Genomic DNA, 26,526 nt, shown 5'->3' on the forward strand with positions numbered 1-26,526 from the left:
TACAAAATGAGCCATTAATAATTCAACTGCAACATCCTGCAAAAGGAAATATGAGTGTATGAATCTAGTGGGAGTACAACTGATATATGAAACACAGACTGGATCGAGGCAGAGCCGCAGAGACCGGTCGTGAAAATGAAAAACAGAGAGAGGCAGATGGGCCGATGACTTCGCACACCGCTCACCAGGTTCTCGGGGCTGTGCAGCTCGTGTGTGGTCGAGGCGCAGCGGGTGATGAGAGACTTGAACATGCAGCCCACCACCACCGCCTCCATATTCTGGGCCACGGACTTGTTGTCCCCCGTGGTGAAGTTGTTCCCGAAGCCGGCCTTGTCTGGAAGCGAGAGGGAGGCGGGAGAGACCACGAATCACACAGGGGGTGGTTTAGTCAGCGGGGGGAGATCATTATTGACAGCTGACCAGCTTGAGTATAAAACAGTGAGCCCGTACAACAGGGAGGGAACGGGGGGGCAAAAGAAAAGGGTCCATAAAGCATATGGGGGGTAGCAAACTGAAAAGGATTCTGGGTAGGGGATAAGGAATACATGCAAGTGACTAAGGCCTGCTATAAAAACATAGAGTATTGGGCTTATTCTCTTGGTCCAGTTAAACTTGGTGTCTATGCAAAATGTATAAGCTCTATAAATACCAGATTTAATCATACAAATGTTGTTGCAGGCGAGGTTTGTCACTGTCGGAGAGAGAGAGAGGGGTGCAGCAATGGAAGCGGTTCCTAAGGAAGGGTCTGATTGGGTGAGTATATTCATCTTATTGCTATTGTTATTGATTATTGATCATGTGTATCTACCGATGTTTCTTTTTTTCGCCCTCCTGGACCTCTCACCTGCACTGCCGTACTCTGCAAGAGAAAAGAGGCGGGGCACAAGTTGATTGACATCAGGCCAGCACAGACATGTACGCTGTGTCACAAAGGACGTGGCACCCCCACCTCCGGGACGGAGGTGAACTCGAGACGCACACACACAGATTGTCACGCGCAAAAAACAACACACACACACACACACAGCATAAAACTAAACAGGGTGCCCTGTTCACTTTGAGAAATAAAAAACTCATCGGTTCAGTAACTTGCCAAATGCACAGCATTTTGTTTGCTGTGATTGTGCTGATTGTATTTATGTACAAAACACTTCAAATTTTCAGTGCAAAACTGAATTGGCATGTACAATGTGTCTCAATGCTCAGCAATAAAGCCACTGATTGAGCAGAGATGTAATGGGCAAAGCTTTGGATTGGCAAGTGTACAGAATGGATGAGTGAGTAAGGAAGGTAGGATTCAGCTCATTGAGGTGGATGAGGAATAAGAGGGAGGATGGAAGCAGGAGCAGGACGACAAAAAGGGACGAGCAGAGACAAGTGGAAGGAGGAAGGGAAAAAACAGATATATAAACAGTGGTAGCGCTGGAATGCAAAGTCGAAGTGCGGGGTGAGACAGTGGCACTACAATTCAGCTTTGTCAACCACATTAGAACGTTTTCTTTTACACTACTCTGTAATGTAGCGCCCTCATTAGACCTTTGAGTGTGATATAGATTTGAATGGTTATAGTATAATTGTAGAATAAACATAAAATTTGCTTGCGTGTGAACATCTGCACAGTAGTGCTGAAACGAGTAGTCAACTATTTAGAAAATCAATTCATTGTTAAAACTTTGGAGATCAAACTTTTGTAATCAGTCCAATACTTTGGTTTAACTGGCTTGAGGTAAACGCAAAAGTCAGCATGCTAACATGCTCGTATGGTGCAATTCAAATGGGGCCGTTTTTACTGTGTTCACGAGAAGAGTCCATATGAACGCCCCTCTCTTGTCGTATCCACGACCTCGTAAGTGGAATGTTTCTGAAAGCTCCTAGTTCACGAGTTGTGACGTGTTTGTTGACGTTGTCAGAAATATAAGTACATTTTTCGGTGCGTAATAAGTTAATATGTAGTAATTTTAGTCATAATTGTTTTTTATGTCCCCAACGGCCTCATCTTTTTCCTCTGACATTATGCGGTATGCAGGTATAATGTTAGGATCTTCATCGATTTAGCAAGTTTTGTTTAGCCTGTTAGCATGGTAACATTTGCTAATAGCACTAAAGAGTGAGTACAGCTGAGGGTGATGGGAATGTTGATAGATAGCTTTGCATGTATTTGGTTATGACCAAAGTGCTAATTAGCAAATGTTAGCATGATAACACAGTACACTAATACTGTGTCTCAATTCGCGTACGTCAGTACTTGCTATTTTGAGTGCATAAGTGTGTTCATGCTGAGAAGTATGGCAAAATGCAAAGTACCCGAATGTTGTACCCAAAACAGTCAAAACGTTGAGTGTGGAACGCTATCGTATAAAAAAATAATACGAATATTTTAACAGCATCAATCCTAACCTGAATCGTACCAGCATTCAAAACCAATGTCGGTCAAACCCTGATGCACCCTAATTTGTGCATTTGCTATCAGCGTATGTGCATATTTTTTTGTGTTTCACGATCTGGTCCCACTCATACAAACCGCCACCATACTTACTGTCTGTGATGGGCTCCATGCAGAAGCCCAGCAGTGCATGCAGGAAGTCCACAATGTTATTGAGAGAGTCTTTGTTGACGTACTCGCGCATTGTCTGTCGAAACTGCACCTTGTCCAGCTTGTAAAGGCTGGTCAGGCAGTTCTGGGCCTGAAAGGGAAGAATTGTTTTAGGATGTATTAGAAAAATAAGAAAGTTAGGGAGAAATAAAGTGGCCTTGTTTGCAGGATGTGCTATTTTCATCACTTTTCATTGATTCTCATGAAAGATATCAGCTTCCTCCAATACAACGTAATCTAATAATAAAAACTATTGATCAGCATTGAAATAGAACTGCAGCTGCTTCTCACTGAAGTTAGAAACTTGCAGGGTCCTTATAGCATTCATTTTGGTTTCATGAAACTTTTATCACACCAGTGGAGCATGACAGCTAATAATCAATAGAATACGTGCATAAAAAAACTGCTGATTTGTGGAAACTGCACACATGCACAAAGGAGGGTCAGCTAAAGCCAAGTTCACACTACAAGACTTTCAAAGTCGTCAGATTACTGTTTACACTACACAACTTGCTGTCTTGTAATCGTGAGTCTTTAAGACAACATGGTTTTCACACTATATGACTGACTGGTGACTACAAGATCTTTCACCACAAAGAACCCCCAATGAGATCTACAAACCACGTTTTGTCACTAAAACATGCGGAAAAATAAACGGTAAATGACGTGATATATACGCGAGACACATTGCTGATGTTGTTTTTGGCACGTGTTCACAAAGTAGCCTGTTTCCCCCGTTTTTACTATTTATTCCTCTAGGTGCAACAACAACTTTGCTCAGTGTTGCACAAATACAGTAAGTTCCGATTGTTACAGGCGACCCCTCCTCCCCCAGGTTTCCCCTCAACTCATATCTTGCGCTCTCATTGGCTGTAGCTCGTGGCAGGAGTCCCCGACAGGTCCAGCTATTTAGCGTGCTAGATATCTGGAATGTGTCTGCGAGGCATTTCAGCTCACATCTTTGAGCAGTTCACACATGACGCTCGAGCGCCGATGTGCGAGTGGCGAGTCAACGCCTATTTACCTCTGATCTGGGGCTTTTGCCAGGGAGCTCCCAAAACTGTCGTGGAGCAGAAGGACATGGGCTAAAGTTGTGTAGTGTGAACTTGGCATAAAACAGAGAAAGTAGTCTGACCTGCATCCTGAGGCGATCTCCAGACAATCCGCGATGTCCCTCGCCACAGCCATAGGCACAGCCCAGCGACTTGACTATCTTTATCAGCATGGTCAGAGCCAGGCGGTGGGTGCTGAAGCCGGAGCCCTCTTCCTGTTTTCATGATGAAGGAGACACAAACATGAACAGACAGGACTTTTTATGCAGATATATTTAGATGTTATCACCGCTATGACCCACTTCCAAAAATACACACACCTTTTTATCATTATCCTTGTTATTCTTCACATCATCCTTGCTCCCTTGCCCGCTCCCGCCACCACTTCCCCCTCCTCCTCCACCTCCGCCTCCATCTCCCCCTCCGCCGGCTCCTGCCCCTGGGACTGCCCCGCCTCCCTGGGCGCCTCCTCCGAGGCCCTGACCGGTCGAGTCTTTGGCTCGCGCCTCCTGGTTCTCCTTGTTGTCGGGCTTGGACAGTTTCTTGCCCATGCCGGGCACCACTCCCAGCTGCAGCAGGCAGTCGATGATATTGAGAGCCACGTCGCAGATCCTGGAGCTGATGTCGTGGCTGAGGACGGCATAGAGTGCCCGCAAGACAGCCTGAAATAGAAAAATAAATTGTTTTGTATTAATCTGCAAAAGAAAGCAGCAAATTTGACATTTTTCTACAATTTGCAGGACCAAGACTGAGAACAGAAAGCATTAAATCCAGATTGGATCCCCACTGGTGTCATTGTTGCTTGGTAGAGCTGCAGAAGGCCAATAACTTCCATTTTATGTATTTGCCAACAGGGATCATTTACTGCAGGTTTCATTGAATGAGCGAGCACTCACAGTGAGGTCCAGCATGCCGTTCTTCAGCACAAAGTTATTGGTCCCCTCGATGTTCTCCCCTTCCTCCAGACAGGTGTAGTTGATGCAGGAGTCGGTGAAGCTGCGCGGCAGGTTGGCGCAGGCCAGCGGCTCCACGGGGAGCTCGGGGACGGTGACGGGGTTGCAGAGTTTCTTCATGTGCTCGGTGAAGAAGTCGGCGTAGCCAACGTTGAAGGACGCCACCGTGGTGTTGAACGCCGCCATGGTGATGGTGGAGATCTGAGATCGAACTGTAGGTGGCAAAAGGAGGCAGCTGGATAAATGTTGTCATGCATTATTACAGGGGGCGGAGCTGGGATAACAGTTATGTTGAATGCTCTATTGTGTTCAACTTAACACCATCTTTTTCTTTACTTGTACTCAAATTCTTTTACATATTTAATGCTGACAAATTAACCCTGTAGAGTCAATAACGTCGGAATCAACTCTCTTCTATAATTAATATATTTTGTTTTCAGTAAACCGAATAGCGTGCATGTGATGCAGTGTAGAGCAGAGCCTGAAGCCGGCACAGTTATTTGTATGTAAATTAGCAATGTCACAGGAATATCACTGTTATATAATACTGTCCTATTTCTGCTCTGCAGGTCTCAGTGGAGCCAGCAGCATCTGGCGTTTATTGTAGCTGATGGATAGCAATATGATAGTTTTCACCTTACAGCACTTTGTAGTTTATTTACCTTGTTATATTTTCATAAAAAGTGTATGTCTGGTATTAATATAACACTCTATAGGAGCTCATCTAATTTCTGTTTTTTTTATGGTTTACTTAAGTTGGCAGGTCAGTATAGTGTTTAAGAAACTCCTTTAAGTGCTGTATTATTTAGAAATGTGGCTTTATCTCGTCTTAAGATCAACTAACCACAGCTCTGCCTGCTCCTTACCCTCTTTGACGGTGTTATCGCTGTGGCTGTTGGAGTGGTCGGGCATGTCTCTGAGCAGCGAGTGGTGGGAATGAGAGTGTTTGGCGCTCAGGCTGTCGGCGTCTGCAGCTGTGTCTGAGCCCCTCCGTGTGAATCTGCCTGGAAAGTGAGGCAGATACAGACAGATACATCAGGTTGAATCAAACACACGCATAGAAAAAATGCCAGCTGATTTTTCCTGCATCTACCAGGCATTTTTTAGAAAATGTCATCCTGGTAATGGAGTTAATTTGATGCAGCAGCTAAGCTAAGTGGATATATAACAGTATGGGGAAACGGGGCAGTGGGTTCAAGGAAAGAAGGCTTTAAAAAGTCACTTACTCTGGATAGTGTCTTTGTGCCTTGAGCGAATTTTAATCACACTTCTCAGAGAAAGAGCGCTAATAAGAAATGTTAATGAACTGACCTAATTCACTATCTGACAGCCAGATCCAGACTGAATCCTCTGACTCACCAAATGGGAGCTCAGGGGAGAGGAAGCAAGACTGCGAGCTGGTGACATGTAATCTATTCTCATTATGAACCGCCTACCCATGATGGTGGCCTGCCAGCCCCCGCGGTCCAGAGCCCGCCGATCATCGCCCAGGCCGGAGAAGCTTCCGAAGGAGAAGGTGCTGCGGGTAGGCGAGACGTCCAGGTGGTCCTCGTGGAGGAGGAAAGGAACCCCCATACGCCGCTGACGCTTCTTACCCGTGTGATGGAAGGGGATGGAGCCTTTTCTCTCGCGGTCATCACGCCGGTTCTTAAACTGAAACAAGACACGAGAATGGCTTCCTAGTAAGAACCACAATCCTTTCAGTCCTGCATACTGTTGCACGTCTATCTTTTGTTATTTTTTTTGCCTTCAGCTAGGTCTCTCAAAGTTAATGCAATAATAACGCGTTATTGCAAATTCATTTTAATGCCACTAATTTCTTTAATTTTTTATCTTTTGGAGGTTGTAGCTGGCTCAGTTTTAAAGCTAGAGTGAAAATACTGGCATTATTAAACTAAAATAATATAACACCCAGGAGTGTCCCTTTTACAGACATGCCCACTTTATGTTTTTAAGCCAGCACGCTGACAAACTGACAGCTGTTGTTGCCTGTCGGGCTTGAGTTTGCCATGTTATGATTTGAGCATGTGATTTTATGGTAAATGCAGTACTTATGAGGGTTTCTGGACAATATTTGTCATTGTTCTGTGTTGTTAATTGATTTCCAATAATAAACATATACATACATTTGCATAAGAGTATTAAATACTTGACAACATATAGCTTATCTGATTTAAATCTGCTAAAGAGAAAATTAGCATGTTATCTAATGGACCTCTGGCTCTGACCTTCTTGAAAATGTTCATGCCCAGGTCGGAGGCTAGGTCAGGGACAGCCTGTCGACGGAGGCTGGTCAGAGAAACCTTCGTAAACGTCTCCGTGCTGAGAGATTTTCCCTCTTCATTGCATTTCAGACTCATATCCTGCAAAACACAGCAGAGGATACAGATGATGTCATGGTCAGGGCAGCGTGAACGTCTGAAGAACTACATTAAAAGTTGTCACTTACACCACAAACAGACAAAAAGAGAACATTTATATAAAGACCTCTTCCTGCCGTTACCTGAGTCTTGTGGGTGTTGACCAGCGAAGGCGTGGCAGCCACCATGGAGCTGCTGCGTGGGCGCGGCAGAGGCGTGATCAAAGGCTCCGGTGTGCGTTCCGGTCTCTCCTCCAGGATCTGCCTCAGGCGTTGCAGGTAGAACATCAGGGCCCAGTGCACGCCCTCCTCCGTCCAGTGTGGCTGCAGCAGGCAGCGCAACACCGCCACGTCAAAGTAAGTGGCGTAACGCGCTCGCTGGGCCAGGGAGGTTGGCAGGCCGGTGGGGGCTGATGTCCTTGGAGAAGAGGGAAGAGACAAGGTTGCTTTTACTGGGTTTGTATGAAAAACGCCACCCCTTCTTTACTGACAGTCAAAAAGGAACACAGAAACGCCATACGTGTACTAAGGGTTGGCGGATCGATCTGTAAATATCGATACTACCTAATACCTACGTCTCATTTTGAAGATCGATTCTGGCGTCAATAGGATCAATACACAAAAGGAGTCAGTTTGTCTCTTCTACACCCATTTGTATTTGATCAAAGAGTAGAACTGTCTGTAACAATGATCTGTTTACTTCTCACTGCTGTTGTGATGTTGTGTGCATTCAAACAACAAACACATCGTGCACGCCCAGCGGCGCGCACCCAAACTAGTTACTCCGACAGACACATGATGGCTGAAGAAAGAAGAGAATGTTTGGAGCTATTTCACAGCTGTGAGTGATGGTTGAGTGTAGTTATTTGCACTAAAAAGGTTTTAAAACATTAATTATTCTCAAGAAATAAATGTTTGCACTTTGTTTATTCATTTTTTTGAAGTTTACACATTCAATTTACAATAATTAAAAAACATGTTTGTGTTATTTGCCTTTAAAAATTGTCCTGTTTTTTTTAACATGCATGTGATAAGTTTCGGTATCGGCAGCTAAGTCAATAACTCCATGAGACACTTCTTGTTTGCCTCACCAAAAGCATGATGGGAACTGTACTGCCAAACATCCCAAATGGAAATTGAAAAAAAAGAAAAACACTGGGCGAACAGAATCCATTAAGGTTATTACTTTTTTTTATTGTCCTTGGACATTTTTAGTACCACTGACATCCCAAATTATGGTAGCCTCACATTAAAAATGAAGAGGTAGTGAAGTGACAGCGACTTTATAGAAATCTGACAACTGCCTAATCGAGAGGGATCATGAAAAAAATGCCAAAGTGCAACACATATTTGAGCATTTTGCATGCATCTTTAGCCTTTCCAGTACTGTCACACAACTCACTAAACACACAACAATTACACTATGTCACAGCCTTTCCTTTTATATTAGCCTGTCATCAACTCCTGCCACACTGCCTCATTAATAATGCATTAAAGGAGGATGGTAAACAAGGGCAGAGCCCCCCTCTAGCATCATTGGGAGAGCGGCGAGGAGAGAGGGAGCCTAAGCCTACGTGAGTCCACTATAAATAAGCCCGAATGAAGGTCAACGGTTGGTGAGCTGCGGAGCGTATAGAGGTCCTCACATTGTGGAGAAACATATTGATATACCATGAGATAGGGAGAGAGGGACAGAGGAAGGCATTTAATCTTTGCCGTTGTAATAAATGGAGCAGGAAGAGATGGTCGATAGCTACATGAATCACTTTGAGAGCGGACAGCGGAGGGAGGCTGTATCATGTTTCACTGTCTAGCCGACGCACATACGCGCACTCCTGCCTGCTGCTGTTGTGTCAGGTTGCCACGGAGACCGGGTGACGACAGCCGCCCCAGGCCCTCCGAGAGGCAGCGGGCCCGGCCCCCGACTCCATGCGGTGGTTTAGAGATGCAGCAGCCAGCGGTTGCCATGGAAACTGCCTCAGCATCAGCAGTGCTCTGAGCGGAGCGCGATGCGGCGGCGGATGAGTAAGCTGCATTAATCACAGGACCTGATGGCGGAAACGATTTTATCTGGGCGGCACAGCGCAGAGGTGTGTGTACAAGAGGTTCAAGAGGATATAAATATAAACTATGACTGAGATGACGTAGAAAAAGAAAAGATTCATTTTGATTAGATCCTTGGATTGAAATCTGCTGATGTGTGCCAACTGCACAGCCCCACTCCTTTGATCCATACAGCAGGAATCCAACAGCTTGAAAGCGTGAAATAGATTCCTAATACTTTCAAATCCCCTCAAATGTCTAAACTCTCTCTTGCTGTACGTCTAATTTACATTCAACTCACTTTCCTCCCCTAACCTCGCTCTCGTCCTATGCAGCGTTTCCCACACATCGGCTTAAATTTTCCACCGCCAACACTTAGAGAAAGCAATTAATCTGTCTTTGTTGAGTGTGTGCTGCGAAACAATAGGGATAAATCTCTCCCTTCCTGCGTTACCATGTGACTGCTCAAAAAACCTTTTTGGTGTTTGAGTGTATGAGGATATAACTAGCTTGGGGGAGGGAGGGGTGAGGGTTTATTTTGATTTGCAGTCAGTTGCTGGCTGTCAGAGTGATCACAAGAAGCATTGGAGTGACTTGCTTGGTTGTCGGAACGAGTTGAGATGAGCAATGGATGGATTATCAACCTCTCTACGCCGTCGTCTCCCACATCACTCTCTCTCAGCCCACTGGTTGGGTGATTCAGGATGATGACATGATAGACTCAAAAACAGAAAACACCCACATAGCATGTGCAGAATGCAAAGTGGGGACTCTCTGTACAGACTATTTGGTGTTTCTGGTCAAACAGTGCATCAGATTCATGCAGTTTCACTGAATTCAAACCAGCAATCATGAACCACAAACTTGATGTAGCTATAAGAGCTATGATGTAATTAATGGAATTTTTTTTTTTTGCATGATTTTGCAAAACTTTTGCAAGCCAAACCGGTCAACCGTGCCTTGTCTGCGCCAAAGCGAGCACAGATTGAGCCTTAGTCTGGCAGACTGGCCGTGGGCAGACCGAATGAAGCCAGGCCTTGTCATGCCAGGCCAGGGACACTGCCAGCATTAGACATGTAGCACATTACTTCAGCATAATTACCCAGGTTGAGCGGACAAACGTCAGATGGGTCTGCTAATGCTCAAGCAAGACGAGGGCTGTGTGCTGACTGAGGAGACAGTGCCGCTTGGAGCGACGCATTACACAGGGGAAGGGAGGAGCTATTCATATTCGCTAGCTCTGGAGCGAGCTGTGCTGTGCGGTGCAGTGTGTGCGACAGACGCCGCCGCAGGGCTAAATGTTTTGCCATCAACAAGACGATGGCACCAGCTCTGTGTCAGCGCGGGTCACTGCACTGCTTCAACCCACAACTGGCTCCTTGGGTACATCACGGACATATTATTAATGTATGGAAGCTTTTCTGAAAGCAGTGAAATCCTATAATGATCATTACGAATCTAATTATTAAGCTGGTTTCACTGCATGATTTCACCGTTCATGTTGCATAAGATAAACCTCTATGTGTCTCACATCTGTGTATATAAATAGCGCACAAAAACCAGGTCTTGTCCTCTTCTGTACAAACTGCGGGGGCTTATTCTCAAACAGCAACAGAGTAACCAAAACGTAATGTAAAAAGTACGGAATAATCCCAAAAATATTTCCATGCGAATTACAATTATTTTGGATTTTTATTTTGGCTGTCAATCGATTCAAATATTTGATCACGATTAATCGCATGATTGTCCATAATTTATTGTGATTAATTGCACATTTTTTATCTGTTCAAAATTTACCTTAAAGGGAGGTTTGTCAAGTATTTAATACTCTTATCAACATGGGAGTGGCCAAATACGCTTTATGCAAATGTATGTATGTATTTATTACTGGAAATCAATTAACAACACAAAACAATGATAAATATTATCCAGAAACCCTCACAGGTACTGCATTTAGCATAAAAAATCTGCTCAAATCATAACATGGCAAACTGCAGCCCAACAGGTGACAACAGCTGTCAGTGTGTCAGTGTGCTGACTTGACTATGACTTGCCCCAAACTGCATGTGATTATCATAAAGTGGGCATGTCTGTAAAGGGGAGACTCGTGGGTACCCATAGAACCCATTTCCATTCACATATCTTGAGGTCAGAGGTCAAGGGACCCTTTTAAAAATGGCCATGACAGTTTTTCCTCGCCAAAATGTAGTGCAAGTTTGGAGCGTTATTTAGCCTCCTTTGCGATAAGCTAGTATGACATGGTTGGTACCAATGGATTCTTTAGGTTTTCCAACTTCATATGATACCAGTATCTTCACTCTAGCTTTAAAACTGAGCCCACTGAAACCTAAAAATCACAAGTTGCTTTAATGCGTTGTTATTGCGTTAACTTTGACTGCCCTATTTTTTTATATATTCGAGATATTTTTATATACTTGATATATTTCATGCATTACTGTGTCTGTACTCTTTGGGAATGATATACTTTTGATTGAGTTTTCATTGTATTCTTCCTCAATCATTAATAATTGTGTAGCTCTGCTTTCAGCCCTGCTACTCTCGGTAGTTACTGTTTTTCTGTATTCCTAGTATTGTGTAGTGTTGTTCCCTCCTGTTGCTCGCGCTGAGGTTTGCCCCTTTTATCTGAATCTACTGTCCAGACAGGTGGTGTCCTACTCTGTACAGATTGTAAAGCCCTCTGAGATCAATGGTGCACACATGACCAAATGCTTCCCATCTCATTGCTTATTGAGGTTAAATTGATTAACGGTGCTCACTTTTTCTTGGAAGGGCCTTTCACTGGTGGGGGTTGTTGGGAAGGGCCACCTTTCTCGACCGAGTTACCACGACGACAGCTCCGCTCTCCAGCCACGGGGGAGGAGGAGTCTGATTGTGCGGCCTCGCAAACCACCTGGAAGCCCTGCGGGAGGGAGGGGGAGATGGACAGATACTGTAGATGAGTGGATAAACAGGCAGAAAGGCAGATAATTAAAGGGCTTGGGGTTGGAGGGAGGTTTCTGTCGTGACCCTGGCTAACCACGCTAATGCTCCCGGATGGCTGGTGCTAATGAATATTAGCAGGCAGCCTCTGGGGGACGTTGAAAGGGGGAGGGGAAGAAGACTCTTGCATGAACACATTCAATCAACATGGGACGCAAAATCAGACACGATCTGAGCTTAAAACGCTCACTCACCATGGGACCCGGGTTGCCAGATCCACAGGGGCTGCACTGGTTGTTGACTGGGGAGTTCCTCTTTGCTGTTGAGACAGATTACATGTCTTAATTAGGAACAAACAAAAATAGATTTATGTCTTTAAAGGGCTGTGAGGAAGGATGTTTGTTCTCACCTGTCACAATGTTTCTGACGGGTTTAATGAGTGAAGTAAAGGCTGGGATGTCAGGCTGGCGGTGCTCCCACATTGGCTGCCATATTACCAAACCGCTGGCCAATCGGAAGGTCAGGTCCGACTCCTTAAAAAAAAGTGATGCATTTAATTTATAGAGGAAGCGCTCTTTAACTATACAATCATCATCCAATCAAAGCAAGAAGCAACTTTTAAGATATATTAAACAAGTCATATATATACTGCTATTATGATACGATCACTTACAAGATACAGTTATTCATTGCTCAATTGGGAAACAGTGCAATCCCAAGAGTATTGTAATCTGACCCTTGTATCTGTTTGTACACACAGATCAATAGCCATAGGGTGACCCTGAGCATGTGTGTGTTGGAGGGTTTGGTATTGACCAGTTTAGAATGAGGCTGCTGCTTAAAATCTTACAAAAATTACAAATATATACAATTTCCCTGAGAAAGTCATTCTTTGTACATTAGAAAATACTAAAACTGCACAGTAACAATGAATGGTATTGACCCTGCATATTGTATTTCTCTTATTACAGTCTATTCCAAGGCTGTACGCATTTGTATCCCCAGGTACCGACCTTTATCCGATGAATAAGCGGAGCAAACAGGAACACAAACAGCTCCACTGTGGCCATACTCTTGTGGAACAGCTTGGTACGAGCGTGCTCATCCTCCTCCAGGAGGGAGCCGCTGTGCTGGGGCCCCGACCCCCCTAGGGCAGAGCCGGAGCAGGAGCCGGGAGCCCCCGGGGACGACCCCTGGTTGCCCACCGGCTGGAGGAAGGCGCTGCTGCTGCTGCCCCCGGACCAGCCGTGGCCCAGGCTGGGCTCGTGGTTGCACTCCTGGGCAGCGTCCAGCAGCATCCAGTGCAGCGTGTGGAGCAGCTTGGTCTCGGCCACGCCCAGCTTGTCTTGATGGCCTGTTGGTGGGTCAGAGGTCAGAGGTCAGGGTGTGAGGGGATGAATGGGACTCTCTTGTGTTTGTGTGGGTGGGTTTTAGTGTATATGGTACTTTATAACTTCTGGTGATTTTTTTTAGCACTAAAAAAAATATCAAATCCAATTGAATAATGTTAAAATGCATTGTTATATTTTTTGCTGATGTTGTGAAGAACCAGGATTTTCACCATGATCCAACAGAAATAATATTTTATATATATTATCAAGCAAAAATGCCAAATATTACCAAGTTTAAGCTTTTTAAAGGTGATGAATTGCTGCTTTTCTTTGTCTTCTGTGCTTGTAAACTGAATATATTTTGGTTTTAGGTTGTTGGGCTGACAACACAAGCAATATGAAGACATCACCTTGGGCTTTAGGAAATTGTCTGGTGTCACTTTTTTATTATTTTTTGACATTTTATAGACCAAACGGTGGGAAGATTCATCAGTAATGAGATAATCTTTAGTCGCAGCACTAGTGTTAATTTTTACAAAATTAAATATATTGTTAATTTATTAATCTCGTCTATACATTTGGGTGATTTAAATAGTCACTAAATGTTAATTCACTAAATTGTCTTTCAGGTGCTGACATGGTCCAGAAAAATAAAAGATTTTATTTGAATAAAAATGTTAATTATTATGTTCTTTGTCTCTGATAATCCAGACCTGTGACGTGCTGTTAAGTCAGGCTGTTCTGTAACTGCCCTGTGAACATCCGTTTTGTGTTTTGTTGAATCAGGAGAGCCTGGATAAGGCTGTCAACTCAATGCCTGAAGCGGTGGTAATATGTGTGTTGTGTGTCCTCACCCAGCCTGTTCCTGTTAGACAGCAGGATGGAGGTGCAGTGGAGTACATGAGGCAGTGCTGCCTGGACGAGCTCCCAGCGGGAGATGCTCTGGATGGCCTCTGACAGGGCCGGCGACAGCCCGTGGAGCTTATTCTCCACCAGCACCCGCTCAAAGGACTGGGGAGGCAGCCAGAGAAAAGGAGAAAAGAGACATCAGCCAGGGACTAAAGCCTCTTTCTTTGACTATCTAAATGCCCCACATGGCCCCAAGCAAGGCAATGCCTGTGGGAGAGACAGTGGCAGCTCTGTTTAGATCTAAAGGGATCTGGAGAAGCGTCATTATGGATATGAGTTTCCAAAGGTCTGGCTCCTGGGTAATAGGAGGAAGCAAGGGGAAAAACTAATTTGCTAAATGTAAAATCAAGAGCCCACTTGATTTGCAGGTGCATTAAGGTAAAAACAGATTACTGTGAACAGAGCGATTATTCTCCCTCACCACGCACATGGCATTATGAAATAACTTACCACACAAGATGCTTCATACTGTTTTCCCAACTTTGGACGCAGAAATGCACTGAAAAACACAAAACACATGCTTATATAAGACTAAAAAAAATTATAAATGTAGGTTACACAATTAAATCTCCAATGTCAAATTGTATTCCTAACAAAATACGCTGCACATGGCAATGTCATTTCACTGCAGCTCATCCACAGATTATTTATTTTCTTTGGCCCACTTTCTATATTTGCTTTACAGGTGTGACATCACAGCAATCCATGCATCCATTCACAGTTAACACCTTGCAAAAAACAGGCAGCCAACCTCCCCTCCATTTAAAACATTTCAATGAAACCAGTGAGCTGACACACTGTGGCATCTATTCACGGGTTGAATTATAATAAGGCTTATCTGGATAGAAATGTGTCTGATGTGGCTGATGTCAAATCCTTGATCCTCCTTATTCTATGGCAAAACACCTGTTCCCCCTGAAGCACACACACTAACCTGGTTTGCCTCCATAGGAAGGTCTGGATGGGGAACGGTATTCCTTTCCCGCACTCCGGCTCGTTGTCGTCCAGGCTTTTCCTCTTCACCATTTTGGCCGGACCTGCCAAGCCTGTGTGCGACCACCGGGACGCGCGGCGGCTGCTGGCTCTGCCCAGGTGACCAACCAGCGAGCTTCCCTCACGACATGATTGGGTTCGTCCTGCGTAAAATGGCTGCAAGTGTCGGTCCTGTCGGCGGCAATAGAGAGAGAGAGAGAGAGAGAGAGAGAGAGAGAGAGAGAGGGAGAGGAGAGAGAGAGAGATGGGGGTGGAGGGTGGTGGTGGTGGTGGTGGAGGAGAGCGCTCTGATTTCAGCACCTCCCTCGCCGGACAGCGACAGTTGATCGGCGGTGCTAATTTATCAGCGTGGGAGCTTAAAGACGCAGTGTGCATCTGGGCCAGATGTTTTCCTTCTCAACCCTCTTCTTTTTATGCATCATTATAGGAAATGACACCGACTTAAACACACGGTGAACTGCAACCCGGTTGGTGCATTCACATGGGAGGATTAATCCTCCAATTGAATAGCAACAGGTTGTCCAGGTGGACAAGGTGGTTGGCTATAAAAAGACAGCATTAACAACGACACTACCAGTGTTGGAAACACGCTTTCGGATCCTTCACTGAGCTAAAAGTGGCACACTGGGGATACAAATGTGTACAGCCTTGGAAAAGGCTGTCATAAGAGAAACACAATATGCAAGGTCAATGCCATTCATTGTTACTGTGCAGTTTTAGTATTTTTCTAATGTACAAAGAATGACTTTCTCAAGGAAATTGTATATATTTGTAATTAAAAAGATTTTAAGCAGCAGCCTCATTCTGAACTGGCCAATACCAAACCCTCCATCACACACATGCTCAGGGTCACCCCATGGCTATTGATCTGTGTGTACAAACAGATACAATGGTCGGATTACAATACTCTTGGGATTGCACTGTGTTTCCCAATTGAGCAATGAATAACTGTATCTTGTAAGTGATCATATCATAATAGCAGTATACATATAACTTGTTTAAAGCATCTTAAAAGTTGCTTCTTGCTTTAATCGGATGATGATTGTGTAGTTAAGGAGCGCTTCCTCTATAAATTAAATGCATCATTTTTTTTTTACAAGGGTCAGATTACACTAAATTACCACCCTAAATTATTGCATTACAAAGCAAAATCACAAATGTAGTGCCAGCAAAAATTTACTTAAAAATAAAGTAAATAATCCCTAAGCAGAATGCCACCTTATAATAAATATTGCTACAGGCCTTATGGACCAATTCACAGTTGTAAATGTGTCCCAGTTCATTTCCTCTTGCAGTGACAGGAAGTAAACATGGACCCAAGCTGTTGCCTAGCAAAGCCATTCCGTTGAAACGGTCTATATATTATGATGATTAGCTACTTTATATATTACTTGGTAGTAGAAATTAATCATATTCTATAAGTTGATCATATTATGTAAACATTTTGATTTAAATATTTCCCCAAAAGTAGAGTTGCATCGTTAACTATCTTCATCAACTGTGTCGGTTTACGCTACCTAGCGACCAGCAGTCAGCTAACTTAGCTTAGCTTAGTTTAGCACGAATAGGAACAGGAGTAAAACAGCTAGACTGGCACGGTCCAAAGGTAACAAAATCCGCCTACCAGTTCCTCCAAAGCTCACAAACAAAACACGTTGTCTCTTGTTCACTTAATTAAAGTACGAACACCACGTAAAAACAAACAAAACTGCGGCGAAACCTAGCCAGCTTCAAGCTGGGCCGTGTACGCCACCTAATGACGCAGCTGTTACGTCAATCCTCAATACTGACGTCGAAAAGCGTGACGCAAGGGGGCGCTGCTGCATGTAAATAACAATTAACATAAAACAGGAAAGCACATTATTACATCATTCTCACTATGTAAATGCAGAAAAATATTCATAATAATAAAAATAAATCAAATCAAATTTACACTTGAATTCATGTACACAAAAACATGTTTTTCACAATAAAAGTGGTCAAATAAAATCTAAAGAGACATAATTTATACAGATTTAACAATTTACACTTTTGTATTTCTCTGTACTGGATTAAAAAAAATGCATGCTGGAGATAAATTGATCACAATATTTTTGGAGAATTTATACGAGAAACTAGAGTGAATCTGTTTTTATTTTCTTTATTTCTGTTGTCATCATCCTGTAGGAGCATTTGTCATCAGTACGTCTCAAACATCGGAAAGTGTGCACACATCTACATGGTCTTTTAAATACACTTACACAGGCAAAGAGGGTGCTGGGGAGAGGAGGGAGGCAAGGATATAGGAAGCACAGAAAAACACTGGAGGGGTAACTGACACCGGGGGAGGAGGAAAAGGAGGGCAGAGGAGTTTCACAACAGTGAGCAGAGAATATGCTAGAACAGTTTTATTTTTATTCTTTTTTTTTTTTTTTTTTTAAATGAATTTTAACAGTTGCAAGTTGAGGGTTACTCCCATTCTTCATTTCTGCTTTCATTTCCCTTTAATGTTACTGGTTCGATCACACAAAAAGGGCCAGGTAGCTGCTCTTTTAATGGAATGTTTTCATATAAAGCTTCATACTTTTCCACTTTTGAAACTTTGCCCATTCAAATACATCGTCTTTGCAAAAGGAGAAAGATCACAGGAGCCGTTTAGGGATCTGAGGAGACACTAGAATGCATCCCGGTCATTTACACTCACGCTGAAAAGTTTAAGCTCCAAATAGATCTAATTTATTTATTATTTAATTGCCATGCCAGCATAACAGCATTGTCGTAGCCTAATAAAATCACAGCGCTAATGTAAAACCAAACAAAAAGAGCAGCCCATTGGTTTGCAAATAAGAAAAAAAGAAAAGAAAAATCTATTGGAAAGCTAGCCTTTAAGCGCTTGACTCGACATAACTGCAGTGGTTATCCACATTTAAGTGCTAATAAGCCAGTGCAGCCACAGGGAACATACAAAACTGTAACAACTTCCACTACAGTGACATATATATAAAAAGAATACATGACACGATTCATCAGCACATATCAGGAAATCATAACCAACGAACAAACAAAAATGTCATGTCACATTTTAGCAGACATGCTCGTCAGCCATTCTCAAGCCATGTTTCTGTAAGTTACGTCTCTCACACAGTTGTATCTTTAAGACTAGCGTCTAGTAGCTATTCCTCGCATTCAGTACCATATAAATTCTGAATGAACATTATGCATGAGTTACCGTTTATCCCGCGTACAAGTGGAATGTGATCACGCTAATAAAATCACGGTACAATCGCAAAACCGTCAACGCCTTCTTAGACAAACACTGAAACCTTCAGCATTCAGCCGATCTAGAACAAAACAGAAAAGTCCATATTTGAAAATGAATGAGAAATAAAGACTGACTGGGCGTGAATGAAGAATAATCTTAGAATTCAGTTTTTTAAAATCCCACCGGAAGGACTGGAAGGGTCGTTGATGGACGAGACAGTCAATCAACTACTGTGGGGTCAAGTGTTTGGGGGGGTCGTGTTGCAGTAAAGGACCTCGGGAGAACACTGGATGCTTATGGGTGAATGATGGGAAGAGGAGGAATGGTGTCGTGAGGCTATACGAAGCACGCTCATAAGCCCTGCTTGGCGAGGGCGGCGGTGACATCCTGGGCCAGCGTGGCGAGCTGGGGCGACTCCAGGACGTTGATGCTGCCGGAGGAGGACAGGCGAGGGGACGTGCCTCCCGTCTCGACCCCGGGGGAGTGGGTGATGACGATTTCTGCGCCGTGGTCCACCCGAGCTTTGGCTGTATCCCGGAAGGTCAGCTTGTGGCTCTCGATCTGGCGGGGCGAGAAAAAAAGGGTTAAGGTCAAGGGTGATTTCTTTGTTTCTACAGAAACTGTCAGTGACAGGATACTGCTTCTTTTTACCATAACGTTCCCCCCTCCAGGAGTGTGGCTGGTGTTGCCCAGAGAGCCGACCTTGGCGTGGGCCTTGTCTTTAAAGTCCAGCTTCACATTCTCAATGCGCACATGACCTCCTCCTGGGAACAGGACAGAAAGACAAGAAGAGCATCAGACCCACGGGGCATCACTCGCCTGCAGGCTTCTCCTGAGCTACACTCAGGGCAAAGAATCTGAGTGTGCACACTGTAGCACGACATTACTCAAAATGGCAGCATTTCCTTTCTGATTTTGCAAACCTGTCACACCTGTAGAGATCACATGTTGATGAGAGATGTGCGGTTTTGGCTGGTTTGCCTACTTTTTACGTGTATTTTATAAATTTTCATTGTTTAATGCTCTTGCCTGTGTGACTTAATTGATGTAAACCTACTATGAGCAAATGAGACTGAGACATGACATTTAATTTTTTTAATTTTAATTTATTTTCTTATTTACTTTTTATTTATTTTATTTTAAATGTTTTTTATTGTATTTATTTTTTATTTATTTAAAATGCATTTATTTATCTATTATTATATTCTAATTTATTTTATTCTATTATTTTCTGTTTCCTTGTCTAATGCTTTTGCCTATGACAACCCATAAACCTACTAACACGGTATTTTTATTTTCAAATAAATATATATTTGTTACTTTTGGATACTTTATTTGTACTTACAGCTCCAGCAATAAAAATATTTCCGGAAAACAACAACAAAAACAATAGTTTTATCTATTTACCATCTTGATACATAGAGTATCACATAGGGCTGGGCAACATGGTTGAAATCATCATGATATTAAATATTTTCCTATTTCAACAATATGGCAAAAATATGCACAATCACATTTTAAAAAATCAAACTGATGCTTAAAGCAATGAAGTACATTCCACTTTTCTGCAATACCTGACACCAAACTCTTAATAAATACAAAACAAGAACTTTAATAACCAATTTTGTTAATCTCACTTTGATGTCGAAATTCAGTCATATGTCGCACTATAAGGCAAGATAAAGACAATCTTGTTATATGAAAATATTAATATATATTATATTAAATATTGGGTATACATATAGGGTCAATTAAAAGCAGACTTTTTAATTTGTTTTCAAGTATTTCATTCCATAAGGACCCTCCTTTAATCAAAGCTAAAACAGTGCCGTACCTGGTCTGTGGCGGATGTTGGACATGGAGTTACATTTGGCCTGGATGTGGCTCAAGTCGACCTTCTTGGTCTGGATTTGGATCTGTGGGGCAGCAGCACAAAGCACATATTAACATATGTTCACCTGGAAAAGTTGAACAAAAACCCGATATGCTTTGGAGAGTTGGAAGCTACAGAAAGTAACAGACATGAAATGCAGCGAGGAATGAAAATAAAATGTATGATTAAGTCAATCAAGAGATGCCGATGTGGGTTCCCTGGAGAGAGGTTAACATGAAAGCGAGCGGCGACGGCACAAACATCAAACAGACACACAACACGGGCACTATGTGACGCTACAGGGAGCAGGTGCTTCAATTAAACTTTATTGTCCAATTAGTGTGAGTACACACACTGTTAAAAAGATATACAGACAACCGTGCATGCTGTAAAGGACTGTTTACATTAAGATGTGATACACTATGCAGAGATACTGTATGTCGTGTGACTAGGGCAAATATTAAAGGTCCCATATCATGCTCATTTTCAGGTTCATACTTGTATTTTAGGCTTCTACTAGAACATGTTTACATACTGTAAGGTTAAAAAACTCAATATTTTCCTCATACGGTCTACCTGAATATGCCTGTATTCACCCTCTGTCTGAAACGCTCCGTTTTAGCACATTTTAACGGAATTGCATTGCTAGGCAACAGCTTGGGTCTATGTTTACTTCCTGTCAGCTGATGTCATTCACATAAACTGCAACAGGAAATAAACTGGGACCCATTTGGAATGTTTACGTTTAAAACTTGGAAATGTTGTACAGTTGTGACATCACAAAGTCACAGAAGTGGGGGTTTTTCTCCGTGGATTTAGCGTTTCGATATCTTCACAGTATTTATATAGCACTTAAACCTGCTTTATAATTAAAAAAGACATGGAAATCTCTCTTTTTACAATATGGGACCTTTAAATATGATATTTTTGGTGCAAATGCTGGTAGAAAATTAAATTCAGAGGCACAAAACACAGTTGGCACAGATGAAAATAATTCACAAACACGTTCATGCCTAAATGTATATGTGTTTTTCTGCAGAGTCACTCACGTTTCCGCCGCCTGCCGCGTGCTGGATTTTGTCCAGGGAGCCACATTTAGCCTGAACGTGGCTAAAGTCCAGTTTAACACTTGGGATCATGACCTGGGAATGACAGGGTGACTTTTTTTATACAAACGGCAAACATTGAGGGCAAACTGGATGGGGGCAGCTTAAAATTTCTCCCCTTTCCTGCCCAAAATAATCCCGTAAAAGTGTCTCAATTTTAAATCCACAACCTATCAGCCTGTCAGCACTGACTTCACTGGAGCCTTTTTATTGATGGAGTTTTTAGGCAGGGATAAAGGCATTTATCAGAGAGCAGGAGCTGCACTTTTAGCGCTGTAATCCATCGAGTCTTGAACTTGTTACAGCGGCCTGGAGCACATTTGAAAGAGTTTAATTCCCAAGTGCAACATCCACTATACTACACAAGACAATAAATACATGGATGGCACGAAATACAAGCAAAAAATATCACTTGGGAAGTTGGGAACTTTACTTCTTGGTTGACAAAGACATTTTGGATATAAACCCTTCTTTGGCTTGACTGCAACAAGCCAATGGCACCCAAACAGATGTGTAGACGGACGAACACATAAAAGTAGCGTGAGAGAGCGCAAAAAGAGAAAGGAAGAAAAAGAGAGAGAAAAGAGAAAGGGTTGTACGTACATTGCCTCCTTTGGGCGCGTGCCTCAGATTATCCTTGGAGCGGCACTTTGACTGAACATGACTGAAGTCCAGTTTCTTGTGTGAAATTTGAACCTAAAACACAAATTTTAAAGAAAGAAAACACTATATGTGCCTCGTTTAGGTAAGTCAAGTGTGGGGTGAGGGAACCGTGTGTCTTTACATGCGAGAGATAAAGATATATATATATAATATATATATATATATAACTTAGTCGATCCTCAATTGGTGTTTAATACAACTAATGACAGTATTTCTGCCTTGTGCGCCATTCCGTGTTGTTTCATAAAATAAAGAACGTCTACTCCGTTGTTCAAAGAGCCCAAGGTGAACACAGGGAGGAGCGGGAGAACAGAAAGGAGGAAGAGGTTTCAGGGAGAACACACTAGAGCCCTGACAGCAAGCTTCCGTCTGCGGTCGTCTCTGACCTGACCTGGATTCTCTTGACAGCTCCTCCTCTTACACACAAATATGGACACACACACACACACACACACACACACTGCTCCTACCATCCACTTCTGTTTGTTTTTTCTTATTTTTCATAGCTGTTTCAGCCAGATAGCTGCAAGGTCAACCAATGACAACCCCCCTGCACTAAATGACAATCTAGACAAACTAAAGAATATATATATATTAAAATCTATTATACTGGAGCTAAAACAATTCGTCTATTTTGGTGATCAATTATCCATCATTTTTTAAGCAAAAAAATACTGAAATGTTGCTGGTTTTCTTCATCTTTTTTAATTTTATTTTTGATAAATAATCATCAGTAATGTGGTAATAATGACTAAGTGGGTAAAGGCAAATAACAGAACAGCTAGAGCAGGCTGGTAAATTCTGAAAATTATCACTTTACTGTGACGCAGCCTTTAATACCAGGAAAAGACAACATTTATGCGATATTATTTTATAATATCCAAAATCTGAGATGATATATTGAGTCTCATATCATGATATTAACATAATATAGATATAATGCCCAGCCCTAGCTGATACAAATAAATGTAATAAACTAAACTAATATGAGTATGTCAATGTGACTGATGGGTATTTTTCACTCTTTTTCTGCCATTTTATGAAAAAATTATTCATAAATATTCATCAGATTATTCAATACTGACAATGTGGCAGCCCGTATGCATTATGCAACAGCTTTATTTAATTATTTATATCTCAGTGTTAAGGTAGCGGAGAAAAATCACCCCAAATTACGACAAAATATTGCCAAAACACCGAGGCTACGGTCTCATTTTCATACTTTACAGCATGTTCGTGCACATGCAACATTTTGTTTTGAAAAAAAAGGTCTTTAAATGTCAAAATAAAATGACATTAAGACATATATTATTATAAATATGTCATAAAAAGTTATTTTAAGGTATGAAATCTCTTTCTTTTTCTACTTATTTTTTTAAAAGAGTCAAACATCAACACTGTGAAACCAGTTTATCACACACTGTGCTCCACTTTGCTGCTCATCCAAGCCGTGCGTCACCGGCTTCATTAAAAATTTCTGCCCTATGTCACAATTCTCCTCAAAGAGGGAAGAAGAACTCACTTTCTCCTCCTCCTACTCTTCCTCCTCCTCCATACATCACCGGGGTTAATGAAAAGTCTCACCTCTGCAACGCTCCGGGAACATTAAGACTGTCTGTTGCCGTGGTTATGTGATTAAAAATGTGCAGTCTATAAGTGGAACACACATCTGTTACACCACATGAACGAAAATGAGAGGAGCATGCGTTTTGTCATTTTTATCCAGGGTATAAAAGGGTATTAAATCATTATTATTAGAGGAAAACAGTGAGTGTGTACGTGATAATATTCTGAGGTGAAGAGGGTTTGAATCTTGCACCTCTATTTAAATTTTTTATCACAAAATTCTCCTCACAAAAGTGATGCGAGGTGATATATTTTCATTCTGTGTCCTTGAATGCAACTTCTCAATAAGTAATTACGTCCGCTTGCAATTATTAATACACAGAGCCGGAGGGAAACTCCTGCACAGCGATGACGAAAGCAGATCCCCCCCGGGGGGAATGATTCTGCAGGTTGACTGCTCCTCGGAGGCAAGGAAAGGAAGCTTCTTAAGAGAAAAGCTGTTTTGAATCTGCTCCTGAGACTAAAGAGCTGAAGCTGGTGGAGACATTCGAGAGAGGTGAGGAGAAAGAAGACAAAGGGAAAGTCAGCCGGAGGCAGCCGGTGACGGAGAGGACGGCAGACAGTCAGGGGACAGTCAGGGGAAGTGACGGCAGGCGTTTAGAGGCAGTGAGTGATAGTGAAGATGTGAAAGGAGATATTTTACAATATTTATACAACTCAGAGAGAGACAGAGAAGAAGAAGGTTGTTACAAATATCTCTATATTCTGACACTTTACAGTGGAACTACAAATCAAATATCCAGCTACAACAACAGATAAAGACACAGGAGAATTGTAATTTCTAATAATGAGTAAAAATGAATGGTCAAATACATAAATAATCCCTTTTGCTTTGTTTTTAATGTTCCTATTTCTTGAATCTGTCTTTTATGTGTATTATTTAATCTTTTAACATCACATTGTATTGCATCTTGTGTGTATGAATAGTGTTATTTACAAATTAATAAATATGAACTCCTATTAACTTATAGTATGAATGTAATAAAGTTATTAGTCTTGCAGTAAATAGTGAGCTTATATATTTTAAGGTGTACAATATAACTTTGTCCTTTACTGCCCCCATGTGGCAGAAACAAGTAAATGCGTTATGTTTGTCTAAGCCGACTCAATATGTATTTTACATTTATACTAGGGCTGTCAATCGATTAAAATATTTAATGACAAATTAATTGCACATTTATCTGTTGAAAATGTAACTTAAAGAGAGATTTGTCCAGTATTTAATACTCTTATCAACATGGGAGTGGGCAAATATGCTGCTTTATGCAAATGTATGTATATATTTATTATTGGAAATCAATTAACAACACAAAACAACGACAGATATTGTCCAGTAACCCTCACAGGTACTGCATTTAGCATAAAAAATATGCTCAAATCATAACATGGTAAACTGCAGCCCAACAGGCAACAGCAGCTGTCAGTGTGTCAGTGTGCTGACTTGACTATGACTTGCCCCAAAACTGCATGTGATTATCATAAAGTGGGCATGTCTGTAAAGGGGAGACTCGTGGGTACCCATAGAACCCGTTTTCATTCACATATCTTAAGGTCAGAGGTCAAGGGACCCCTTTGAAAATGGGCATGCCAGTTTTTCCTCGCCAAAGTTTAGCGTAAGTTTGGAGCGTTATTTAGCCTCCTTCATGACAAGCTAGTATGACATGGTTGGTACTGATGGATTCCTTGGTTTCATATGATACCAGTATCTTCACTCTAGCTTTCAAACTGAGCCCGCTACAACCTAAAAAGCGCAAGTTACATTAAAGAAATTAGTGGCGTTAAAGCGAATTTGCATTAACTTTGACAGCCCTAATTTACAACTGTAAAAATTGTTGTGTTTATGTGTTTTTTGCCTGTATTAAATAATAATAAAAATGTATGTAATTCTTCTTTCTATCTGCTGTAAATAGACTATTTTGTATAATGCAATAAATGTGTCTCTTTCTGTGTGCTGTAAAGATTTCCTGTGACAGAGGAATCATGTGTGTGTACACGGCCGGTTACCTGTCCGCCTTTCGGCATGTAATTGAGGTTGGACGTGGACCCGATCTTAGACTTTACATTCTTCAGGTCAGGCAGGGGCTGGTTGAGGACCTTCAGCTGCCGCTGGACGGAGGACGGCGACTTGGGCGGGGTTCGGATCACCGCCACCTTCTTCTCCTGGAGGACGCTGAAGGACTTGGGCGTGTGGCTGCCGGGCGTGCGGGAGCCGGGGGTGCGGCAGGAGTAGGTGGGTGGGCTGCCGGGCGTGACGGCGGTGGAGCCGGGGGTGGAGGCGCCGCTGCGGACTGATCGGGAACGCGCAGACTCTGAACCTTGAGAGAAGAAGAGATATCTCTGGATTAGAATGACGAAAAAGAAGAAAGAGGGACGAACAGAGATATGAAAAACCTTCCTGGAGAGGGACAGATGGGAAAGACAAAGACAAAAAAATAGAGACAAAAACATTGGAGCAACAGATGGACGGGAGTGTATGATCCTTCATCTGGTTCTGATGATGATGATAAGGAAACAACACTGTCAACACTGCCCTGTTGTTCCTGCCAAATTTGCTCAGTTCCCACAAAACAAACAACCAAGGTCAAACAAGAATGTTTGACAAGGAAGTTGTGATAGCACACACAGGCAGCTGAGTTCATTTAACGCTGGCGGCTTGTTGCCGGGATACCGGTGCAGGACCAACAGGATTATAGTCGACAACATCCTGATTAAGAAGAAGAGGTAGCAACCTGTTGTTATGGATCCCACCTGTTCCTCTGATAAGGTCACTGCAGGTGTGACAACGCCAGATTTAACACATTTTGAGAAATTTGGGAACGAAATTAAATAAACAAGCTTGCAAAT

At 42.4% G+C, this 26,526-nt stretch overlaps 2 protein-coding genes across 11 annotated transcripts in view; both read right to left on the reverse strand.

Annotated features, from left to right (window-relative positions):
* Window positions 1-16,920, reverse strand: part of LOC119483756 (protein unc-80 homolog) — a 46,891-nt gene extending 29,971 nt beyond the window's left edge. For all 6 annotated transcript variants that reach the window (XM_037762171.1, XM_037762168.1, XM_037762167.1 and 3 more), the window contains exons 1-17: window positions 15,115-16,920; window positions 14,631-14,679; window positions 14,126-14,282; window positions 12,954-13,294; window positions 12,350-12,473; window positions 12,195-12,259; window positions 11,778-11,920; window positions 7,102-7,375; window positions 6,827-6,961; window positions 6,035-6,251; window positions 5,465-5,602; window positions 4,542-4,810; window positions 3,966-4,307; window positions 3,729-3,860; window positions 2,537-2,684; window positions 809-859; window positions 186-334 (exon numbers count right to left, since the gene is read on the reverse strand). In XM_037762171.1, the coding sequence (XP_037618099.1) occupies window positions 186-334; window positions 809-859; window positions 2,537-2,684; window positions 3,729-3,860; window positions 3,966-4,307; window positions 4,542-4,810; window positions 5,465-5,602; window positions 6,035-6,251; window positions 6,827-6,961; window positions 7,102-7,375; window positions 11,778-11,920; window positions 12,195-12,259; window positions 12,350-12,473; window positions 12,954-13,294; window positions 14,126-14,282; window positions 14,631-14,679; window positions 15,115-15,548 (3,168 nt within the window). In that variant the 5' untranslated portion in view covers window positions 15,549-16,920. The remainder of the gene's footprint in view (window positions 1-185; window positions 335-808; window positions 860-2,536; window positions 2,685-3,728; window positions 3,861-3,965; window positions 4,308-4,541; window positions 4,811-5,464; window positions 5,603-6,034; window positions 6,252-6,826; window positions 6,962-7,101; window positions 7,376-11,777; window positions 11,921-12,194; window positions 12,260-12,349; window positions 12,474-12,953; window positions 13,295-14,125; window positions 14,283-14,630; window positions 14,680-15,114) is intronic.
* A 377-nt stretch (window positions 16,921-17,297) lies between these two features.
* LOC119483762 (microtubule-associated protein 2-like) overlaps window positions 17,298-26,526 on the reverse strand; it is a 61,892-nt gene continuing 52,663 nt past the window's right edge. For all 5 annotated transcript variants that reach the window (XM_037762203.1, XM_037762199.1, XM_037762200.1 and 2 more), the window contains 5 exons: window positions 25,687-25,997; window positions 21,337-21,429; window positions 20,249-20,330; window positions 19,066-19,178; window positions 17,298-18,975 (listed from right to left, as the gene is read on the reverse strand). In XM_037762203.1, coding sequence (XP_037618131.1) covers window positions 18,766-18,975; window positions 19,066-19,178; window positions 20,249-20,330; window positions 21,337-21,429; window positions 25,687-25,997 — 809 coding nt within the window. In that variant the 3' untranslated portion in view covers window positions 17,298-18,765. The remainder of the gene's footprint in view (window positions 18,976-19,065; window positions 19,179-20,248; window positions 20,331-21,336; window positions 21,430-25,686; window positions 25,998-26,526) is intronic.

Source organism: Sebastes umbrosus, chromosome 24 (genome assembly GCF_015220745.1).
Source record: "Sebastes umbrosus isolate fSebUmb1 chromosome 24, fSebUmb1.pri, whole genome shotgun sequence".
Taxonomy (NCBI): Eukaryota; Metazoa; Chordata; class Actinopteri; order Perciformes; family Sebastidae; genus Sebastes; species Sebastes umbrosus.